The sequence below is a fragment of the Chelon labrosus genome (assembly GCF_963514085.1).
Source record: "Chelon labrosus genome assembly, chromosome: 4".
In the NCBI taxonomy this organism is placed as follows: domain Eukaryota; kingdom Metazoa; phylum Chordata; class Actinopteri; order Mugiliformes; family Mugilidae; genus Chelon; species Chelon labrosus.
Genome location: NC_140340.1, coordinates 21,451,454 through 21,471,366, shown reverse-complemented (window position 1 = coordinate 21,471,366; position 19,913 = coordinate 21,451,454). Strand labels below are relative to the sequence as shown.

At 40.2% G+C, this 19,913-nt stretch overlaps 2 protein-coding genes across 7 annotated transcripts in view; both read right to left on the bottom strand.

The window, feature by feature from the left end:
* flnba (filamin B a) overlaps positions 1-6,757 on the bottom strand; it is a 68,908-nt gene extending 62,151 nt beyond the window's left edge. Inside the window, exon 1 of the mRNA XM_084542445.1 lies at positions 6,260-6,757. Within this exon, the coding sequence (XP_084398571.1) occupies positions 6,260-6,551 (292 nt within the window). The 5' untranslated portion in view covers positions 6,552-6,757. The remainder of the gene's footprint in view (positions 1-6,259) is intronic.
* Positions 6,758-8,864: 2,107 nt separating this feature from the next.
* Positions 8,865-19,913, bottom strand: part of slmapa (sarcolemma associated protein a) — a 56,709-nt gene continuing 45,660 nt past the window's right edge. For 5 of the 6 annotated variants that reach the window (XM_084542450.1, XM_084542451.1, XM_084542453.1 and 2 more), the window contains 3 exons: positions 18,627-18,798; positions 17,659-17,793; positions 8,865-11,253 (listed from right to left, as the gene is read on the bottom strand). In XM_084542450.1, the coding sequence (XP_084398576.1) occupies positions 11,158-11,253; positions 17,659-17,793; positions 18,627-18,798 (403 nt within the window). In that variant the 3' untranslated portion in view covers positions 8,865-11,157. Of the gene's footprint in view, positions 11,254-15,634; positions 15,723-17,658; positions 17,794-18,626; positions 18,799-19,913 lie in introns of all 6 variants that reach the window. The other variant, XM_084542452.1, reaches the window with a different exon arrangement.

Sequence of the window (19,913 nt, the reverse complement as noted above, 5' to 3'; positions counted from 1 at the left end):
CACCATGCTGAGAGAAGTCTTGGAGCGTCGGGTGAACCAAGATGGAGTGTTGTTGACTGTATTTTCTTTTTAAATAGAAGAAGAGTGTGCTCCATCTACACACTAGCAATATTTCTATATCGTCTGCTCGTTTCACTCAGAAAAGATCTGCTTTGGGAAATATACAATATGGTCACCTTGGCAGCCAAAGCCTTGAACGTCCACTAGCGACCATGTGTCAGCTACGAAGAGATGGACGACAAGTAAATGGCTTTATATGTGGACGGACCGTCCATGTCTACAGCCCAAACCGTTCACCGAATGTTCATGTCCTGAAATGTTTATTGACTGTGACAGCTCTATCTGTCCTGCCAATGCTACACGCAATGGATGTTCTGATCAATATCAGGGTCTATTCAGGCATTTTTATAATGATCGGGTCAAATCGGGCTTCAGCCAAGCTCGATCTAGCCATAAACCAAAAACACGTCCCCTGTAGCGTCAAAACTACTTCTTCTGTTTTAGCTCTGGCCTGGGATGAAAATCCCAGAAGATAAAGACGAAGACAAAGAAGACGTGACTAAACATGTCTGCCGTATGAAAGAACTTTACTCTGGAAAATGAACTCAGTCAGACAGAGGTTTGTAAATTGTTCAACGCGGATGTGTGGTGAGGTGGCAGTAGGAGATCATCATTCAGTACTACCAACTTGATTCAGCAGCTAGGAAAAAAAAAAAAATCACTAAACTGAATATGTCATGCTGAATATGCCTGCACCGAAACAACAACAACAAACACTGAATGTTTAGAAGAAGAAAACTTTTCAGGTTTTCTGGAGCCAAGGTACGAGTTAGCTTCTTGACACTACATTGACTTTGACAGAACTATTCGTTGGACTAAATACAGTCGGTACACACATGATCTAGGAGAATCTTGGAGGAAACATAAGAAAAGCCTGTATGAATCACCAGGAATTAAATTTTGTTTAAGATTGTATTGCGACTCGGATCAGTCGATACCAGTATTAAAAGATCAGGATCAGAAAGGGGGCCAAAAAACTTGATCAGGACATCCCTACTAAAAGGGATAACATTAGCTGGCTTAGTCTAGCTATAGTGACTCACCAATAGTTACTTTCAGATTCAGGTTATAGTTAGCCTTAAGGTTGAGCTGTGCGCTGCTCATAATGTTTGCAGCCAACATCCTCACTGTTCATTCAGTAAAATATAACTTGGTTTGCGTTTGTTTTGGGAGACTTAGGTCACACCGTCTGATTTCACAGCCGAAAGCTACAGATCCCGTCAGTCCTGTTCTGAGCGTTTTCTCGTGGTTCCTGTCCGTGTCACACACACTGATGTGTGACAGCAACTACAAGCAGCAACTGGCCTTTTAAGAGGACAGGCTCACATTACATTTGCATTCGACTAAATTTACCTGCACCGAAAAGGACGTCATGTCACAGCTCTTTTGCAGGGAAATAAACACTGATCGGATTTCAGACTGATCAGGGTCTGTCACGTGATGACGTAGCAAATCTGGTGACAAAACATTTCAGTTAATTAATTACTTCTGCATTTCCAAACACAGTGCAAGACATCTTGTGCACAGAGTGAACACCTGATTGAAAGCTGAACAACCTGAGAGCCTACAGATGAGAATAGAAAATATAGTAGAAAATAGGAGATGGGGGAATTTCAGATATTAAATTGGAAACAGTACGCAAAAGGTTTGGTTTGTCACTGTGGATTTGTCTAATTGCTGTTGTCAAGCAACTGTTTTAAGAATTAAAGAATTTCCATGGTTTTTGGTACAGTTAAAGAACTAAGGATCTGGTGAGCAAAGTGGAATATCATGCAGGCACAGACACAAATAAGTTTCTCAGGAGCTGGTGGAGTCCAAACAGAAGGAGAAGCACCATCTCACACTGGATTAATACGTCTGCAAATAGAATCAGAGACGTGCTCTGTTGAGACTGATCAACGGATTGTTTCAATACTTCAGCACAGAGACTCAAGTCTCCACGCTACTCCAGCGGTGATGCAACACACCCGCCTGCACAAGCGGACGGCCAACACCCTTTTTGTACAACACACACACACACCTGTCTCGCAACACACCTGGCCAATGTCCAAACAGGCCCGTAAAGCACACACACGAGGTTCTGCAATCTCAGACGGACAGACCGAACATCGCACAGAGGTTCATTCAAGAATGATTTTGTTGAGGCAAATAATGACTTTTCACTTTATCGTGTTTAAGGAGAAAATGAAGGTGTTCATCATGACTCTACTGAGTTTTATTCATAAAGCGAATTTAAAACCATTAAAGGTTGAATACCTCTCCACGGACCATCACCTTATCGTGGTAGAGAGGTTCGCGTGTCCCTATGAACCTGAGAGCTATGTTGTCTGGAGCATGGTGTTCCTGGTAGGGTCTCCCTTGGCAAACGGGGCGGGGGCAGACCAAGAATGGTTCAACCGCTGCCTTGTGGCCCGGGAGAAAGCAACCTTTAGGTAGGCCAATCCCCCGCTTAGAGGTTAAAAATGTTTGATTACAGAAACACTGAACGATAGTTAAACGTGGTAGAGGGAGGCCAAGAAACACCTGGAGGAGGAGTGTCACAGCCGAGATGGAAAGAGCGGGACGCAGATGGCAAGACCTGGAGAGGCTGACACAGAACAGGGCGAGGTGGAGTAATATCGTCAGTGGCCTATGCTCCTTCAAGGATTAACAGGCTTAGGTAAGTAAGTATGTAAGTAAGTAAAAGTAAAAGGCTAAATAAACTGTTCCAAAAAAAAACAAACAAGAGGAAGACATTAAATTACATAATGTAATCATAATGAATGACTTTGCGCACTTTCTACTGCTGTTGTAGAGAGCTGCACAAAACATCAAAGAGGCCGTGAGCATGAGCGCTTCTTCTGCAGTTTCCAGAAAACCAAACATTCATTTTTACGTGAATCATTTGAAATATTTTTAGTCTGTCCTAATTACCTCCGTATTCACCAGACTGGTATTCAATTAATAATCCAACTGGAACAATCAGAGGGGAAGATCAATCAGATGTAGAGTGATGGTGTTAATCTGATATCCTAATAGCCATGTTAGCTCTTGATCTGCTGGTTTCTCTCCATTTGAAATAAATCCATTTTTTGGACAACAACACCTTGGTCATTTTCCTTCTACTGAATCGATTCAGTGCTGGAGAAAAAGATGGAGGAAAATATTTTCTTCTCATCCTCATTTTCATTCTCTTCCTCAACCTCTTTCGTTACCGCTTCTCCTCTTCCTCCTCCGCCATCTTCTATCTCCTCTCTCTTCTCCTACTTCTGCTCCTCCTCTTTCTTGTTCTCCCTCTCTTCTATTCCAGCAGATCTGATTCTCCACAGCAGCAGAACCACTCTGTCAATAAAGTTCTACAGTGATTGATGTTTGGAGGTGAACATGTCTGATCAGCCGATTTAACTTGGCTTCCAAGGAAACAGTTCTCATCTAAATTAGAGGTCTAACAAGGTCTAACTATGGTCACAACACAGGCTAATGTGCTGCACATATTCAGCAAATACAAAAGAACAGTCGGTAGCAAGTGAAAGAGCTTCTACTTTTTCCACATACTCGGTTTATATAAAGTCAACTCGAAGATCTGCAAAGACTGAGAACGTACAGCTTCCCGTATTTTCAAATCTCCCAGCCAACAGTGAAAGCACCACAACTAGCTGCTGTATCCAAAAACATTACAAAAAGCTTTAACATTAAATCTAAACAGTCTCTGAACAGACATAAAATATTCCTCTGCCTGCCTCAGTATATGTGACAGACAAAAGCTAGGGGCCTCCTTAAAGGACCCCCCCCCCCCCCCCACACACACACACACACACGCACACACCACAGCTAACTTTGACACACATTTAGTTGAAAAGGACGTTGAGTTACATCTCTTTGTCCGACAGCAGCAACCCTCTCCTTCCCACGCTCCTTCCTTCTTCCTGTCATGGAGGTGAGGTATCTAACAGATTGATGATACCTGCTGTGACCAAACTGGATCTTTTCCAAGATGTCTTCGAGATGAGCTTAAGGGCTTTTCAATAAAATATCACAATAAAAAGACGCTGTCCTGTTCTGACATAAAACTGAGGGTTTTAAAAAATGTATTTCAATAAAATATCACTGGTGTTAAAATGAGATAAAATGTTTGTTCATCTTTTCTTGTATCCATCTTTAAAGATCAACTGAATGAGTGTATAAATAAAGTAACTTCTACACATACAGGCCCCATTCAGACCTGGTGTTAACATTGGTCCAGAGTGATCTGATCAGACACATTTGTGTGTGGGTGTGTGTGTCCGTGTCCCACCCCGTCAGTCATTTCCTTTCTAGTGTGGAAAATCAAAGCTCCACCACCAGTTTTACGTCGCTGAACACTCCCTGACCTCGGTTCACTCCCGTCACCAAATGGGCTCAGTGTCTCACTGGTTGGCTTTATTTTCCTCAACTAGAGTTTATCCAGAGAAATTAGCACAACTGAACACACTGAACTGAACTGGCTGTGGAAATATGACACACAGACTTCTGGAAGAAACCTTTTGCTTTATTTTACTTAAATGACTCAGAAGACGAGGATGTGACACAGACAGTCGGCAGACAAACACCTGGTCCTGCCCACAGGTAACCACAGACCAGAGATGATGAGATCACTTTTTATCGTTTTATGAGTTAATAAAACTGTGAATCTCACAGATAGCCCGAGGCTGCGTTGACAGGCAATCTGTTGTGGACTCTCCAGGGTACAGTGGCTATGTTTACCAGGACAACATTTCTTCAACCTGACTGACATCAGTCAGATCATAGATTTCCAACATAACTCTTAACACAAGACACTAAATAAACCATAAAACAACCAGCACAGAGAACCACGTATTTCATGTAAAGAACTCTGCATCTCTTTTAACAAAAACAAAATAAGACATGTTTGTAATGACTTTTAGGGCTTCATGTGTCCTGAGATGCCTTCAGGTACACAACAGCCGAATTCAGGTGTTTAAAGCACTAACCCCATATCAAAGAACTACCAACAACTAAGGAGGACTGCTGTTGCCTCATGTCTTCTGTGTTTGGACCTTACTACTCATTGAAGTTAGGTTTGATATTTTCACTCACGTGGAAAAGCCTTAAGCTTTACGTTATTATGGTCTCACCAAGCTACCATGAGGCTGGTAGCAACAGCATGAACATCTTAAAAAAATATATATATGAAATTTTATACTAAACAACTGTGTTACATATATGCCGATTTAAAGAGCGAGTCAGTTTAATTGAAAGGATGCTGTTTTTAGGGAGGTACGATTTCTCTACTCATATGGAAAAACAATTAAATCTTAAATCTCTGAATTACAAAATGTAGTCCGCATTTAATGCAACAGAAAACGGGTTTTGGGTTCTACAAACAGGGAAGAAACGTTACTGGTGTAAATACTATTACTATTCTCAGTATTCCTGGCACGGACCACTGACAAAACACGAGATTTTTTATTAAATATCTGCTGCTATGCGTGTAACATATATGCCGAATTAAAGCGTGGGTCTGTTTCATGAAGAAGATATTCATTGTAGTGCGGTTTGGTGTCTATGCTCGCATGGAAAAGCAATTAACCTTTAAATCTTTATGTTATTGAATTAAGTCCGTGCTTAGAGCGAGACAAAACGGGTTGTTAAACGTGTTGCTACTAGGGAAACTGAGAAAACAAATTACTAGGACAAGACATACAAGTACTACCAGAGAGTCTATGGTGTGTAAACATTATATTAACAGATAAAGTTATTTCAACAAAACATACGTAACTTTCAGAAATGCAGTCTCACCGAGCAAACAAGATGAAGCAAGGTGGGCGGTAGCAAAGGCGTGCACACCTTACAAAATACGAAATTTTATTTCAAATATTTTTTTGCTTTGTTTGTTACATGAATGCCGTATTGAAGAGTGAGACTGTTTCATTCAGAAGCCACTCATAGTAGTGAGGTTTGATGTCTCTTCTTAAATGGAAAAATCAATTAAATCTTAAATCTCTGGATTATTAAATGAAGTCCGTGATCAAAGCGAGAGGAAAAAAACGTGTTTGGGCTTTAAACTTGGAAACTGGGGGGAAACTTTACTGGGACAAATATTATTAGTATTTCCAGTTGGTGTGTAGTGTGTGGACTCTATATTAACAGATAAACTCATTTTGGGACAGATGAGGGGAAACTCTTCCCAGACAAAATGAATGAACCGCCGTTAACTCACCTATGGAGACCAGCTTAATGCTCTCCTTTTCCAGGAACTCCAAAGCCACCGACACGTTCTCCAACTTCATCTGCCTGAAGTTTGGCCTCGGGTGGTACTTTCTGTACATCTTCTTTTGGCTGAGGACTTCCAGGAGGGCGATGAGCCTCAAGCCGTCCCCGAGGTCCAACTGCAGGTCCACGATCCGCTTGTTGACGCATTTCAGGTGCTCGTTGATCCAGCGGGTGAAGGTGTTCTGCTGGATCTTCTTCCACGGAGCGTCCTCGGCCAGGTCCTTCTCTGTAGCCGGCATCTTTAACGGCTCTTCCCGCTGCTTCTCGGTAGTAAATCTTGTTCGGTCTCTTTGTTAATCGTGCGGCTCGGTGAGCGTGCTCTGTCCTCCGGCGGTGTTTCCTACGAGCTGCCGCAACTTTGTATGAACTTTTTTCTGGAACTCACTGAGACTGAGGCTGCTGCTGCATTCAAGTACTGCTCGGACTTTCCAGCCTCTTTTCCCCTCCCCTTTCCCTCCTTATTTCTTGGCACTGTGACGTTTTAGCGCCCCCATCGGTTTGAGTAATAAATGAAAAAAAAATACTTTAAAATAAAAATTAAGATTACTTACATTTACACACACAAATATGAGTCAATAAATATTTTCTACAAAGGCAATCGTTTTCCAAAAAAGAAAACAAATAAATAATAGATAAAACAAAAAATCTGTGATTAACATGACTTTTAAGAGACACAAACACATCTCAACTATAAACACAATATTGACTATTGACTATTAAACAGACATAATTTCTGTAATTACCTTCAGTGATTGATATATGCAATAATGCAGATTCTGTACATTTTTTATCATTTGCAACAAGTTTATTTTATCTTATTTTTTAGCTACTTTTTCCAGATTAATCTGGTGTTTTATTTCCTGAGTTGTATTATAGGTGCATTACTTGTGTATGCAGTGTTTTTATATGGTACATTTCACCAACTGAAATGAAAGAATTACCAAAAAAATAATCGAACTGAGAAGAACCTTTGAAAAAGTAATGGTTTATGTCAGCTCTGATCTTCACCCTTCATAAGAACTAAATAAACAAATGAAAGTCTGGGGGGAAAAAAAACTACAAGGCCTGTTTTTTTATTTTTTATTTTATGACGACGTGTGAAGATTCTCCGTTCCTGCAAAACGTGTCAGAGCGGTGCACCCTACTCCTTGTAGACACTGTGTGACTGTCAGCCTTCTTCCTCATTGATCTGGTTTCTTGTCAGTTTGAGTAGCTTTTTTTTTTTTTTTTTACCTTTAGACTCACACAGATCAATAAACTTAGATGTGATTTTCTCCGCACAGCATTTTCAGATTTCAACCCCATATAAATAAAACACACACACACAGAGACTATTTAGACAATTATTAACCATTTTGGTGGAGAGGAAGGGAGAGAAAGGAGGAGGAAACCGGAAATAGAAGCAAGAGAAGAGGGAGAAAAGTAAGGAGGAAGAAGAAATTACTTTTAAAACCGTTACCTAATTTTAACAAATGTTGATATATTTTTACTCATCCTGCAGTTACAAAACACAATAATCAACTTTAAGTCATCGTTCAGACTGTTTTAGCTCCTAGTTTGGTTTCCACCAATATCTTCTCTGTAGTGGATAAACATTGCTCTAACAGGCCTGTCTTCTTCTTCTGCTGCTGCTATCGTCATCATTCGATTAAAAATATGAACTCCAGCTGCTTTAATCTTTGATCACAACGTTTTTTAATTTCCCATCACATTTCTTCTCCTCTGATCACCTGTAACCTCATACAGGATAAAAGAGTCTTGTATAACAACAGTGTCTTGTATTTCTGACTGCAGGCTAAAGAAACTGAAAGACAAAGTCCTTCTATGATTTATGTTTTTGTTTTTTTATCAGCAACAGATGTGAGTTCATGTTTCCAGCCCATGTCTCATCTCTATAATAAAAAACAAATACACACGTCTGTTTCCAGTTTTATTGTTCTGAATAAAACCTTCTCTGAAATCTTTTGTGTTTGTCGGGTTCGTTGAGACAATGGAGGAATATGAAGAGGAAGTAGATATGAGGAAAAGAAAAGGTAAAATAAGGGAGGGGGGAACAAAGAGGAAGCAAGAGAGAAGGAGAGAGAAACAATTAGAGGAGAAGACAAAGAGGATGAAAGAGGAAAATGAGAGAGGAGAACAAAGAAAAAGGCTTCAAGAGGAAAAAAAGGAAAAGTAGGAGGATGATGAGGAGGAGGAAATGGAGACGAAGAAAAAGAAGAAATTGAAAATGAGAAAGAAAGAATAAGACAAAGCAAGAAAGAAGAGACAGAAGAGAAAAAGGAGATAAAAGAAGGTGGGGGGGAGACAAGATAAAGGGGGAGAAGGGAGGAGGAGGAGGAAGAGGAGTAAAGAAGACAAAAAAGAAAATGAACAAGGAAGAAGGTAGAAGAAAGTGAGAAAAGAATAAACAATAAAAATCTTTGGTTTTAACTCTCTACTTCCTGCTATCATTTCAAAATAAGAGCATCCCGTCAGCCTGGAGGAGACGAGACAGTCCTGACTCTCACATCATCTCATGCAGATTTAATGAATGAAGACACAGGAAGCAGGTGTTGGTGGGTCAGCTGCTACAACTTTAATCCAAACATCGCTCTGCATATTCAATAATCATCATCCTCTTAACCTCTACATAGCTCCCTCTCATATCTCTAAACAATTTTAACAAAATAAGTCTAGTAGCACGTCATTCAGTAACATTTTATTTTACATCTCTCTCTCTCTCTGTACTGTAGTGTTTTTCTCTTTAAACATCAGGAATATTTTTATTTGATCATTGTCTTTTTTTTTTTATTTCTTTTTAAACACAGGGACAAGACGGAGTACACGAACGATGGCAAAACGCTGCTCAAGAGTCCAGAGTGTGAACACACACACTCACACACACACACACACACCTAGAGATAATTTAATGTTTGTTAAAAGGATTGTAGTCGAGGTCTGACGTGTTAAACTGGTCTGAAACGTGTGATGTGCTTTTAGACAGTTCAAGGACTAAGGTGTAAGAAAAAAAAGTCTTCTTTAATGGACAGCTGGGACAGGACTCCAGTCCTTTTTTTTAAGTTTCTGACTTACAACTCAACAGCTGCAGGTCAAGAGTGAACTTTGAGTCTGTGGGTTTAATTCAGTGAAATGTGTCAAACATATTTGATTTTTTACACATTTTGCCAGGACTAAGAACCAGGTTGGAGAGATCACAGCTTTTGGAAACAGTTACGAGCAGCAATTACGACTTAAGATGTTGATGTAACGACACAAATTTAGCCCAGTAATTTGATGTCTGCTAAAACGGCTAAATGTGCAGTTAGCATGTCAACACTGACCTCAAAATACATCTTGAGCTAACGTTAGCATGTTAGCTCATGTTTTTGTGTTTTTACAGAGCTGAGTCAATAGCTGTTAAGCTGTTGATTCATCCTCTGGGGGCCAAGAACTTCAAAGTCAAAACTAGGGTCCACTGAGATATTTCAAGTCTATTGAAGGTTGATCAGCTACTTCCTGCTTTCTCACAGGCTTCATGTCTTGTATGATAATAAACTGAACATCTCTAGATGTTATCCTCTGGGGACCAAGAACATCTGAACCTAATCATGGAGTTGCTGGGATGTTGCGAACTGTTGACACGACACATAAAACTTTTCCATCACAAGAGCTGCTAACGAGCAACAACAAGCATTTTTAAAGATCACCTTTGTTTTTCAAGATTGACTAATTAAAAAACAGAATAATAATTAGATTAAAGAATACTAAAAAACAGTTATCAATTGAACGCCTACATTTCCTCCAGTGGTTGTGTGAGGCCATGAGTGGCAGATTCACAGCTTCACTCCACATTATTAACATGGACGGGCCTCCAATAGTCAAACTCAGTGTGTGTCTGTAAACAGTGGGTGTGTGCGTGTGTGTGTCATTGTGTTTGTCCGCATACGTACATAAACTGTGGCGTTAGTTACATCAGAGGCACTTTGACCCCCCATTTCTGTGCCCTCCTCCTCCTCCCACAAGAAAAAAAATAATCAAAAGAAAGAAATAAATGAAAATAAATCAGATTTTATTTTAATAATTTGGCTTCAAGTTTTTTTTGTTAATGTTTTTTTAAAACCCGATCCCGAACTCCCCAGGAAAAAAGAAACGATACAAAACAAAACACAGACAAAACGCCATGCGAAGTCATCCTACATGGCTGCCGGACACCGGAGCAGAGCGGGACTTCCATAACCTTTCCAGCAGACTCAGCTGCACAGTTTTAACTATAGCACAGACACCTTGATTTTAACTCCCTGCAGCTCCAGTCTGATTGGAGGAATGTGACATAGATTTACTGTAGTGGCTCCGTGTTAGCCTCGAATAGAGAAACTGAAAAATACTCAGGCTTAATAGTGTTGAACCAAAATTAACTTTTACCTGGACAAGGAAAATAAAACTAAACATGTACGTATATATTTTTTGGCAATAAAATGTCCAACCAGTAAATTCGACTCCTGACAGTGCCGAGGCTGCTGGAAAGCGCCACATTTGTCCCGGTTCTTTATGACTTAGTTTTTTTACACATCTGTTGTGGAAGCTCGGTCTGCGGGAGAACGCTTTGTTACCCAGAAATCAGCAGAGAGACGAAAACCAAAAAAAAAAAAAAGCCCCCCCACCACAGCTGAGAGAGAGAATAAAAACAAAACTCCCCCATCGCCGAAAAACAAACAAACAAAAAAAAACACAAAATCAAAAATAAACCAAGAATCATCTGAGTCCTCTGTAGAAACCACAACCTTTATATTCCCTCTACAACTATGTACAATTCGACTTTATACAAGTAAAGCAGTGATGCTCTCCTCACAGCACTCCGTTTGTCCACTAGGTGGAGCTGCTCTTGGAGAGGTTGGGGTAGAGGACGGCGGCCGTCACGGCGACCATCACTGCGATGACCGGCATCCAGGGGCTCCAGCCGCTCTGTCCGAGAGAGAGATGACGACACAGGGAAACAAAAAGTTAGTCTGAAGTTTAAGATTGAAACCAAGTAAGAGAGAGAGAGAAGAAAGAAGATAGAAAGGAGGAGGAGAAGGAAAGAGTGCAGAAAGAAAAAGAAAGCCATGCTGTCAGTCCAAAAGAGGATATTTGTTCTTTCCATGTTTGGCAACACTAAAGAAACCTAAGATGATTCTCACATCTGATTTTAAGTTTGAGTTAAATCAGTGACGTTAAATCTTGCTGCATCTGAACGCATTATAGTTTAACAGAATGACAAATTAAACACGGTTTGAAAGACTCATGATCCAAACAAGAGATCTTCATTTTCTCATGAAATAATTTTTAATCAACTCCGTCTATAAGGACGCATGCTTTTCACAACGTGCTGCATACCATTTCTGTTTTAGGAATCAAATGAATAAAAAGAATTCAAGACTTGAAGTAAAAAAAAAGCACTGTGTATAACACGGTTCACATGGACGAGATTTCCTTGAGCGGATCATTCATCATTCTGAACAGAGATGAACTGTTTCCAAGGACGCTAAACAGGTCTGATCAGAGAATCAAATCTTCTGGAAATATAAGAGAAGGGGAATAAAAAGAATCTTCTCCAACTTTATCTCCAGCAGAAGCTTTTACCAGTCTGTTGTGGCCAGCGCTCTTTTCTCCTCTGTGGTCTGTTGCGGGAGCAGCATGGCAGCCAGTGACACCAACAGACTTCATAAACTAATCAGAAAGGCTGGCTCCATCAGTGGCTGCAGACCGGAGACTTCTGAAGTGGTGGTGGAGAGGAGGACACCGTTTCTGTCCCTCCTGGAAACTCATCACCTGATGTTCACCCCACGTGGAGCAAACATGCTCAGAACAACTCCTTCCCCTTCAGTCTGTTCTCACTGAGGAGGTTAGCCGAGACATTTTTATTCTAAGAGGATACTAGCGTCCATGTAAGCACATCAACTGTAGCCGCAGTGTGAGAGAATCAGTTCATTTGTGTGTCGTTCAGTTCATGGCGTCCAGTGAACAAGAACTTCCAGCTTTTTTTCTTTTTGGCATTCAACCCAATAATTTAGATAAATGGTCTCATTTGGCTGACATGCCAAATATAATTTGATCTCTGTGAAATAAGAGCTCCGGGTCCATTCATCATAGATACGTCCCATCAGTAAAGTCTGTGCTGTCCTTTTATCGTCTGACCCTCTTTTAATACACTCCAGGTGTGTTTCTGCATCCACGTTTGCGCTTAAAAAAAAAAAAAAAAAAGAACTAAAATATAAGTTGAGTTCCTTCCACTTTGAGGAGGCAAGCTGTATGCACAAGAGATGATGAGTTCAAACACTGACAAAAGAAAATATAAAAGAATAAATATCTTCTTTTTGGACTGAAGGAGAGATAGAATAAACAATAAAAAGCTGAGACAGAAAGTAAAATAAAAAGCAGCAAAGGCCGAGGAGGTCACCTGGGCAGAGAAACAGAAAGTTACAGACCAGATTTCCTTCACAGCAAAACAATGGAAACACTGGTCAGGCATTACCGAATAAACAAACAAGCAGAGAACACAACACAAGACGAACACGGTGGACAGGATGATGGACGTCTTGAATAAATGAAGAAGAAAGCATCAAAGGCTGGAGAAAGACAACGAAAAGATGAATGAATCGGTGCAAACCTGGTAACTGGTAAAGTAGAATGAAATGGAAAAATAAGAGCTGAGCAGCTTGACACGAAAATGAATTCATAAATAAACCACAAACTTTGCTGCAAAAGATTGAGAGAAAAATGAGGCGTACAGTTAATAATGAAGCACCAGAACCCTGAGAGGGACGGAGGACAGATGAATGAATGTGGGAGGAGTTAGTGACTTTCACGGAAAACGCGAACGTCAGAGCCAACTCTTTAAAGGGATACCTTCACCTTCACAACACACAACACCCGCCGCTAGCTTCTCATTAAATGTAATTTTGTGTTTCTGCAGGTGACAACCAATCATTTGTGTTTAGGCTCCTCGGACCTCAGGACTTTTCTTTGGATTCATGTAAAACTTTTAATTTCGTCTAAAGGATGAGAGAGAATTAATTAAATTCAATGTTGACTAATAAAAGAATTATGAATATTTAAATTCATGTCTATATGTCTGTTGATGGTTCTCGGTCATCAAAGACAAAAACAAAGTTAAAACAAAGACAAATGGACTTTTCTCAAAGACATTTCACCACCGTCTACAGCTCTAAATGACTGGAGGGAGAAACTTCCTTCATTAAAAAAGTTCTTTGAAAAAACTCAACAAGTGTAGTTGCCTTGTTGTTGTTTTGGATGATTCTTGTGAATAAATCTTTGGTCAGAACAAAAAACACCTATAAAGGGTTTGCATGAACAAGATAAACCGTATCGTCTCATTCCTTTGAGACCACTGCGTTCCATTTCTGTCTCAATTACATAAATTCCTTCACTACCAAGTATACACTCGTACAGTAAATCACTTAAACTGCGTTTATCATGTTCACATGAACAGCGGCCTTTAGTGGTATTCACAACCTGGTGAGGTGAAATTTTCTGTAAGATCCAAGTACTTGAGTTGTTTGTGGACGTCTTCAGAAATTGTGGAGGTGGATGGCGAGTTAATATATTGTTATTTGATTGTAAGGAGATTATAAAATATGTTGATATTCTTCATTGAGTTACCTGGTCTTTCCCTGTCATGTTATGTTGTCAAAATGTTTGGCATTCAAGTACTAAAATCAGTGCTAACTGCTGGGCATCTGTTGGCGTTTAGATGGCTAACTAGAGGCTAACAGCTAGCAAGTTGATGAGCAGGTAACTTAATGTAGGAAATGTCTCTCTATCATCCAGGTCATGGTTTATCTAAAACACATGCTGAAACAAGGACAAATGGACTTTTATTGTTTCTTGAAGACGTTTCATTAAAGTCTTTAGTTCTAAAAGACTGGGGAGGAATTTAGGTTTTAACAAGAATATCTGTGAGTGTTGTCCACGTGAAAATTGAAAGACAAGTGTCTGTTAACGACCAGATACTCACATGTGATTGTAGCATTTTAAGGTGTTCAACAATCCAAACTTTATTCTTATCCCAACTTCCCAACAGTCTTTAAGAATCGAAGACTTGGACAAATGGCCTTGCTTTTATACAGAGCTTTTCTACCTTTTGGTACTCAAAGCGCTTTACAGTCTCAGACACATCTACCCATTCGCTCACACAAGCACACACACATTCACACACCAGGGAGCAACTGTGGGTTCAGTGTCTTGCTCAAGGACACTTCGGCATGTGGCACATTCCGGGGATCGAACCGCTAACCCTCTGGTTCGTGGACAACCCGCTCTACCTACTGAGCCACAGCCACCCCAAATCATCTTTAAGATAACCCAAAGAGTCCAGTTGAGCTTGTGTTCCACAGACATATTATCAAATTAAAACTTTGTGAGACAAAATTACTAAATTCTTGTGTATTAACTCACCATCCACCTCCACCCTTTCTGAAAACATCAGCAAACACGTTACAGCTCTTTAAGACGTTACTTATAAGGTTGTGAATACCATAATTGAAGCTACATTGAAGCTCACCATGATTAAAGCGAAATCTAAAAGCAATTATGATGTGCACTTTATGACGCCACCAAAGCCTGGAGGATTTTCCTGGAGGAGTCGGGAGTGCTGACACTTCCTTGAGGTATGCATTTAAATGGAGGCTCTGAGTATGGTGGGACAGAGTTTAGCGTTAGCATCAGCAGAGCAGAAGCAGTGTGACCGACAGACAGACTGACCGACAGCCATGCAGTTAGAGCTGTTCAAACCAGAAGACGAGGACCGAACACTGAGATGATGGAGAAGATGATTCAGTCTTAAGAAGGAAGTTCAGGAGGTGAAGAGAGTGTCCTGATGGTCAGAATTCAGGGTAACATTTATGTGCCTGCAATTTAATAAATTCAATAATGAATAATGAATCCATTCATTTTATAATTATTATAAATATAATATTAATATTATATTATAGTAATCAGTAATAAACATTAAACAGTGCTTTACATTGTGTCTAGACTGACTGCTGTGATCACATTTTTATTTTATTCTTATTCAGTTTCTTTCTTCTTCTTTTCTTGTTATTTTTATCGGCTGACTTTTCTCTCAAGGTCAAAGATCATGTTTTTTTGTGTTTTTTGCCAGAGGAACCCCTGTGTTGGGTTGTTGTTTTCTATCCTAGAAGTTCAGATTTCTAAAAACTAGTAACCTGTGACCCTGAATTCATTACAGACAAGGACGATGTTTTCATCCCCGTCACCTTTCCTTCCAGCGATAACGGACAGACGAACAAGAGAGACAAGAGACTGATGATATGTCGGCGTGTACCTTTCTACCACAACTGGCCGAAACACCAGTAGAGCAGAGCCAGGACAAGGCCCATGAATATGGCTTGGACAGGCTGCAATATGGATGGCTAGAGGGGAGGGAGGGAAGGGATAAGAAGAAATCAGCCGGCAAATCAACCAAAACCAACATGGAGGATGGAGCAGCTACAGCAAGGGGGGAGGAGGGACGGGGGACGGGAGAGAGAGAATGAAAGAGGGAGAAGAGGAAGCATAAAGGGTAGGAAGGTAGGCTTGTATCTAGAGAGCCGTTTCTACACATTCAGCAGCCACGTTCACAAAACACCACAGAAGAAGAACGGGCATCCGTCACCGAGCTGATTTCACAGCGACACTAGTCTACTGTGAGTTTAACTTTCTGCAAAAGAATGTAAAACTAAGTGAAGAAAAATAAAGGATATGCCTCATTAAAAACAAAACTCCTGATTTGACTAGATTTATTTAGAAGAGAAGAAAAACTCTATAACTTGGGTCTTATTTTCATAGTTTGGTCCATCATTTCTGTCACAAGTCTTTGGACACACTACTGTATATGTGAATAGTTGTCTCAAGTCTTTCTCTCCAGATGAAGCTGCGTTAATCTATCAAGTTGAAAATTGTGTTCTCAAAGCTGATGTTAGGGGTGTTCCTGGTCTGCAGTGGCCAGTATCTATCAAAAATGGTCCAGGGAAGGAGAAGAGGTGAACCAGGATGCACTATGGGAAGAAGACAAGACGGTGGGGGCAGTGTGATGCTTTGGACAATCTTCCGATCGATGGAGGCTCTACCTCTCAACTTAAAGCAGGACTTAAATGATCTTCTGCTAACATCTTGGTGCCAGATACCACAGCACACCTTCAGAGGTCTAGAGGAGTCCATGCCTTGATGGATCAGAAAGGGGGACCTACACTTCATTAGGCTGTAATGTTAATATAATAATTTAAAAACTGTAGCATTCAAAGTTAAATGCTAACACAGAATCCAGCAGAACCCTATCTAGAGCTAAGCCACTTTATCTGAAGGTTAATCTGAACATGAGGCAAGATGAATAGGACTATTCTGTCTCATCATAAAGAAAGCAGAAGTTTGTCTTTGAGCCTTGATGGATGTTTTTCTTCTCTTCTTCTCTTCTAAATAAATCTAGTCAAATCAGGAGTTTTGTTTTTAATCCGCCTTAGATTTGCCACATATTTACCTCTGCAAATCACAGCTTTAAACTTTGAGGACAATGGTATTAAAATCAAAAGACATGATGATGAAAAAACTCAGAAAATAAGACCACAGCTCTAACGAAGAGGAATGATGATTTACTCTGGAAAGGATCAAACATCTGCTGTCGCATCTAAAAAAATGACTGAAGCGGATGAAGAGTTTGGGGGCAGGTAGAGAAAAGAGGAGGTAACAGAGGAAGAGGAGGAAGAAGAGGAAGAAGAGGAAGAAGAGGAAGAGGAGGAAGAGGAGGCTGCCCCGCCTCGCTGATTATCTGGTTTGTTTCCCAGAGTATTAAACAAACTAACAGCTGTCATTATTCATCAGGTTATTTATCAGAGTCAAAACAAACAGAGAGGTAACGAGGCCGCACCTCGTCGCCTCAGCTGGACAAACATATGATGATCTGAAAAATGCAAACAACAGCTACAAATAAACAAGTTTATCTATTTCAGAGTTTGCTGAGCCTCATCAATTTACTGGAATCCCATTTTAATTTTTTTTGCTGCTTAGTCATTGATTATTTTAGCACAGGTTTACTTGCACCACAGAGGATTTAGCTCTTTGTTAAGATAAAAGCAATAACAGTGCTGTGATAGGTTTGTGTGTCCAGTTAACAAGTGAGCTGTGAGAAGTGCGGCTGTGAACCGGTGGACATGCTAGCAAGTCCAAGACTGTCCACACAGAAGGTATGTCCTCCTAAAAAAAATCTGAGGAGGAAACAAAGGTTTAAAGCTGACGTGGGGGAAAAAAAAGTTACAACTCGTCCGTATAGTCTTTGGTCTTAACAAATAAGACTTTAAGATGTAGTGTACTCACAGAGCTGCTCTTGTCCTGCAGCAGCTTCAGGCTGCTCCTGCACTGCTCCAGCTCCTGGTGGATGTTCAGCTTCTCTTGCTCCGTTCTCTCATAGCGCTGACGGAGGTCCAGCAGCTGGGACTGTGTGTCTTCATACTGCATGGAGACACATAGACCATCGTCACATCATTTCTACAAACTTAAGACATCAGTTCAGGTAAGCAAGGAATGACTGTCATGACTTGGGGAGGTGATAAATACTTTGGAAAAAGGTGTAAAGTCACTCTCTAACACATTAAAGTTATCACTTATTTCTTGAACTCTACCCTGTTGTTGGTTATTTTAGAGACAAAACTCAGATTATATCTGAAGCCTGGGGTTAGGGTCAACATGATCACATGACTAATTATCACATACTGATACGTATTTTATGACAGAATGACAGTCTCCAAGTGTTAAATTATTTTATTAGTTAATTCGTGTTTAGAGTTATTTATTATTCAGTTAGGACAGAATATTTAAAAAGGTTCTCATTACTAACTTGTTGTAATGTCATAATAGCTTGGAGTGAGAATTAACTCAGCAGAAGTCTCAACGAGTGTGGATGAAGTGTGTTCATTATTCAAAGAAAACCGAAGTTCAGTTCTCTCATTAGCTAGAATTATGTTATTGTTAAGTCAGCTGCTGGTTTCATTTAAAATCCTAAATATGAAGCTTGTTTGATAATTATTGTGGCAGTTTCAATGAGTCTGTAAGCAGTTCGGGAGTTCAAAAAGTGGATCTGTAGAGACTCATATTATCATGACATAATCTGGGCCAAACCTCAGTTAAGAACAATGCCTGTGCCTGTTTCTCTTCCTATTGTTGGGAGCGTACTTGTTTTGGACTAACTTTAAAGGGCATGTTAGGTATGTAGTTGAGTTGGCTGAGGGCCTAGGGGGATGCTGTGTTCCATTAACAAAGACAGAAGTATAAACATATGAAAGTACCTCTCTTTGCAGAGTGTGTGTCCGGGCCTGGGCCTGGTCCAGCTGGTTCTTCAGTCTGCTTGCGTCCTGCAGGTGCTGGTTCTCCAGAGAACCCAGTTTGTCCTGCAAATCCTCCTCCCTCTTCTCCAGAGACTCCAGACTGGTGCTGAGGACAATACTCTGCTCCCTGGTGCTGCAAACACAAGCACACATCACCGATCAATAACCACTCAAATACCTCAGACAACTGATGTTAGCAACTCCTTCAGTCTTTACAAGAATTCCCTGTGATGTTAAGAAATGATACAGAATCAATAAATAAAAGTTTAGCCAAGAGATGACAGAAGCTTTCATCAAGAAATAACCCCGTTAAAAAAAGTTGAATAAAAAACTAAAATGAATGATCTAATGCATAAAACTACCTATTTCTTCAAGTAACATTTTTTTCTGATTAAATCAGATTTGAATAGATCAGATGCCATTTCCTGTATTCTCTCTTTAGAAATCTCACTGCCGTCTTGCGATGACTAGTCTTGGGAGATCGCTCGACATGATTAGTCCGTGTGTGGGGGAGAAAATAATCTTGAAGAGAAAAATTGTTACTGAACTGTGGATCGTGATTGCATCAATTCAGGAAATAAGTAGTGATACCCAGCCCTAATTTTATATAGTGTAAGAACTCCACCAAATCAACAACAAACTGTACATTTAAAGTCTTAGCATTTGCTTGAATGTGAATAAAAGTATAGACAAACTGTTTCTAAAATGTTGTTGAATGCTGTCATAAGCAAGTTTCATGTGAGAATTACAAATGTGGAAACCAAACTTGCATCAGTAAACATGTACATATATAAAACTCTCAGATCAAATGTAAAAACTAATTAAAAAACTCAATCATTACTTGGTTACTTTGAACAGTATCTCATTAAGGATGGGACAGCAGGCAGCAGCCATTTTACTCAAGCAATGCTTTATTTTACTCTTAAAATCTGCAGCCAGTGGCGTCTACGGTTTATTGGACACTGGTGAAAACACATCTGAAGCTCAGACAAAATCCTGCTGAGCTCTAAACTCCCTCAATGTTTTCTCTCCATGGAGAATAGTGAGTCTCCGTCTGTTATCCTGCTGACCGTTCGCTGTGGTTCAGTCATCTGTCAGTCATCTGTCCTCAACTCATCCTCCTCCGCCCTAATCAGCTGACGCCACATTTCCTCCCGTCAGTCTCATCACTAGCCTGTCCTTTATTGCTGAATCTGAAAAAATTCTGAACCTGATCTGACTTGGCTGTGCTCTCGTCAGCTGTCCTGA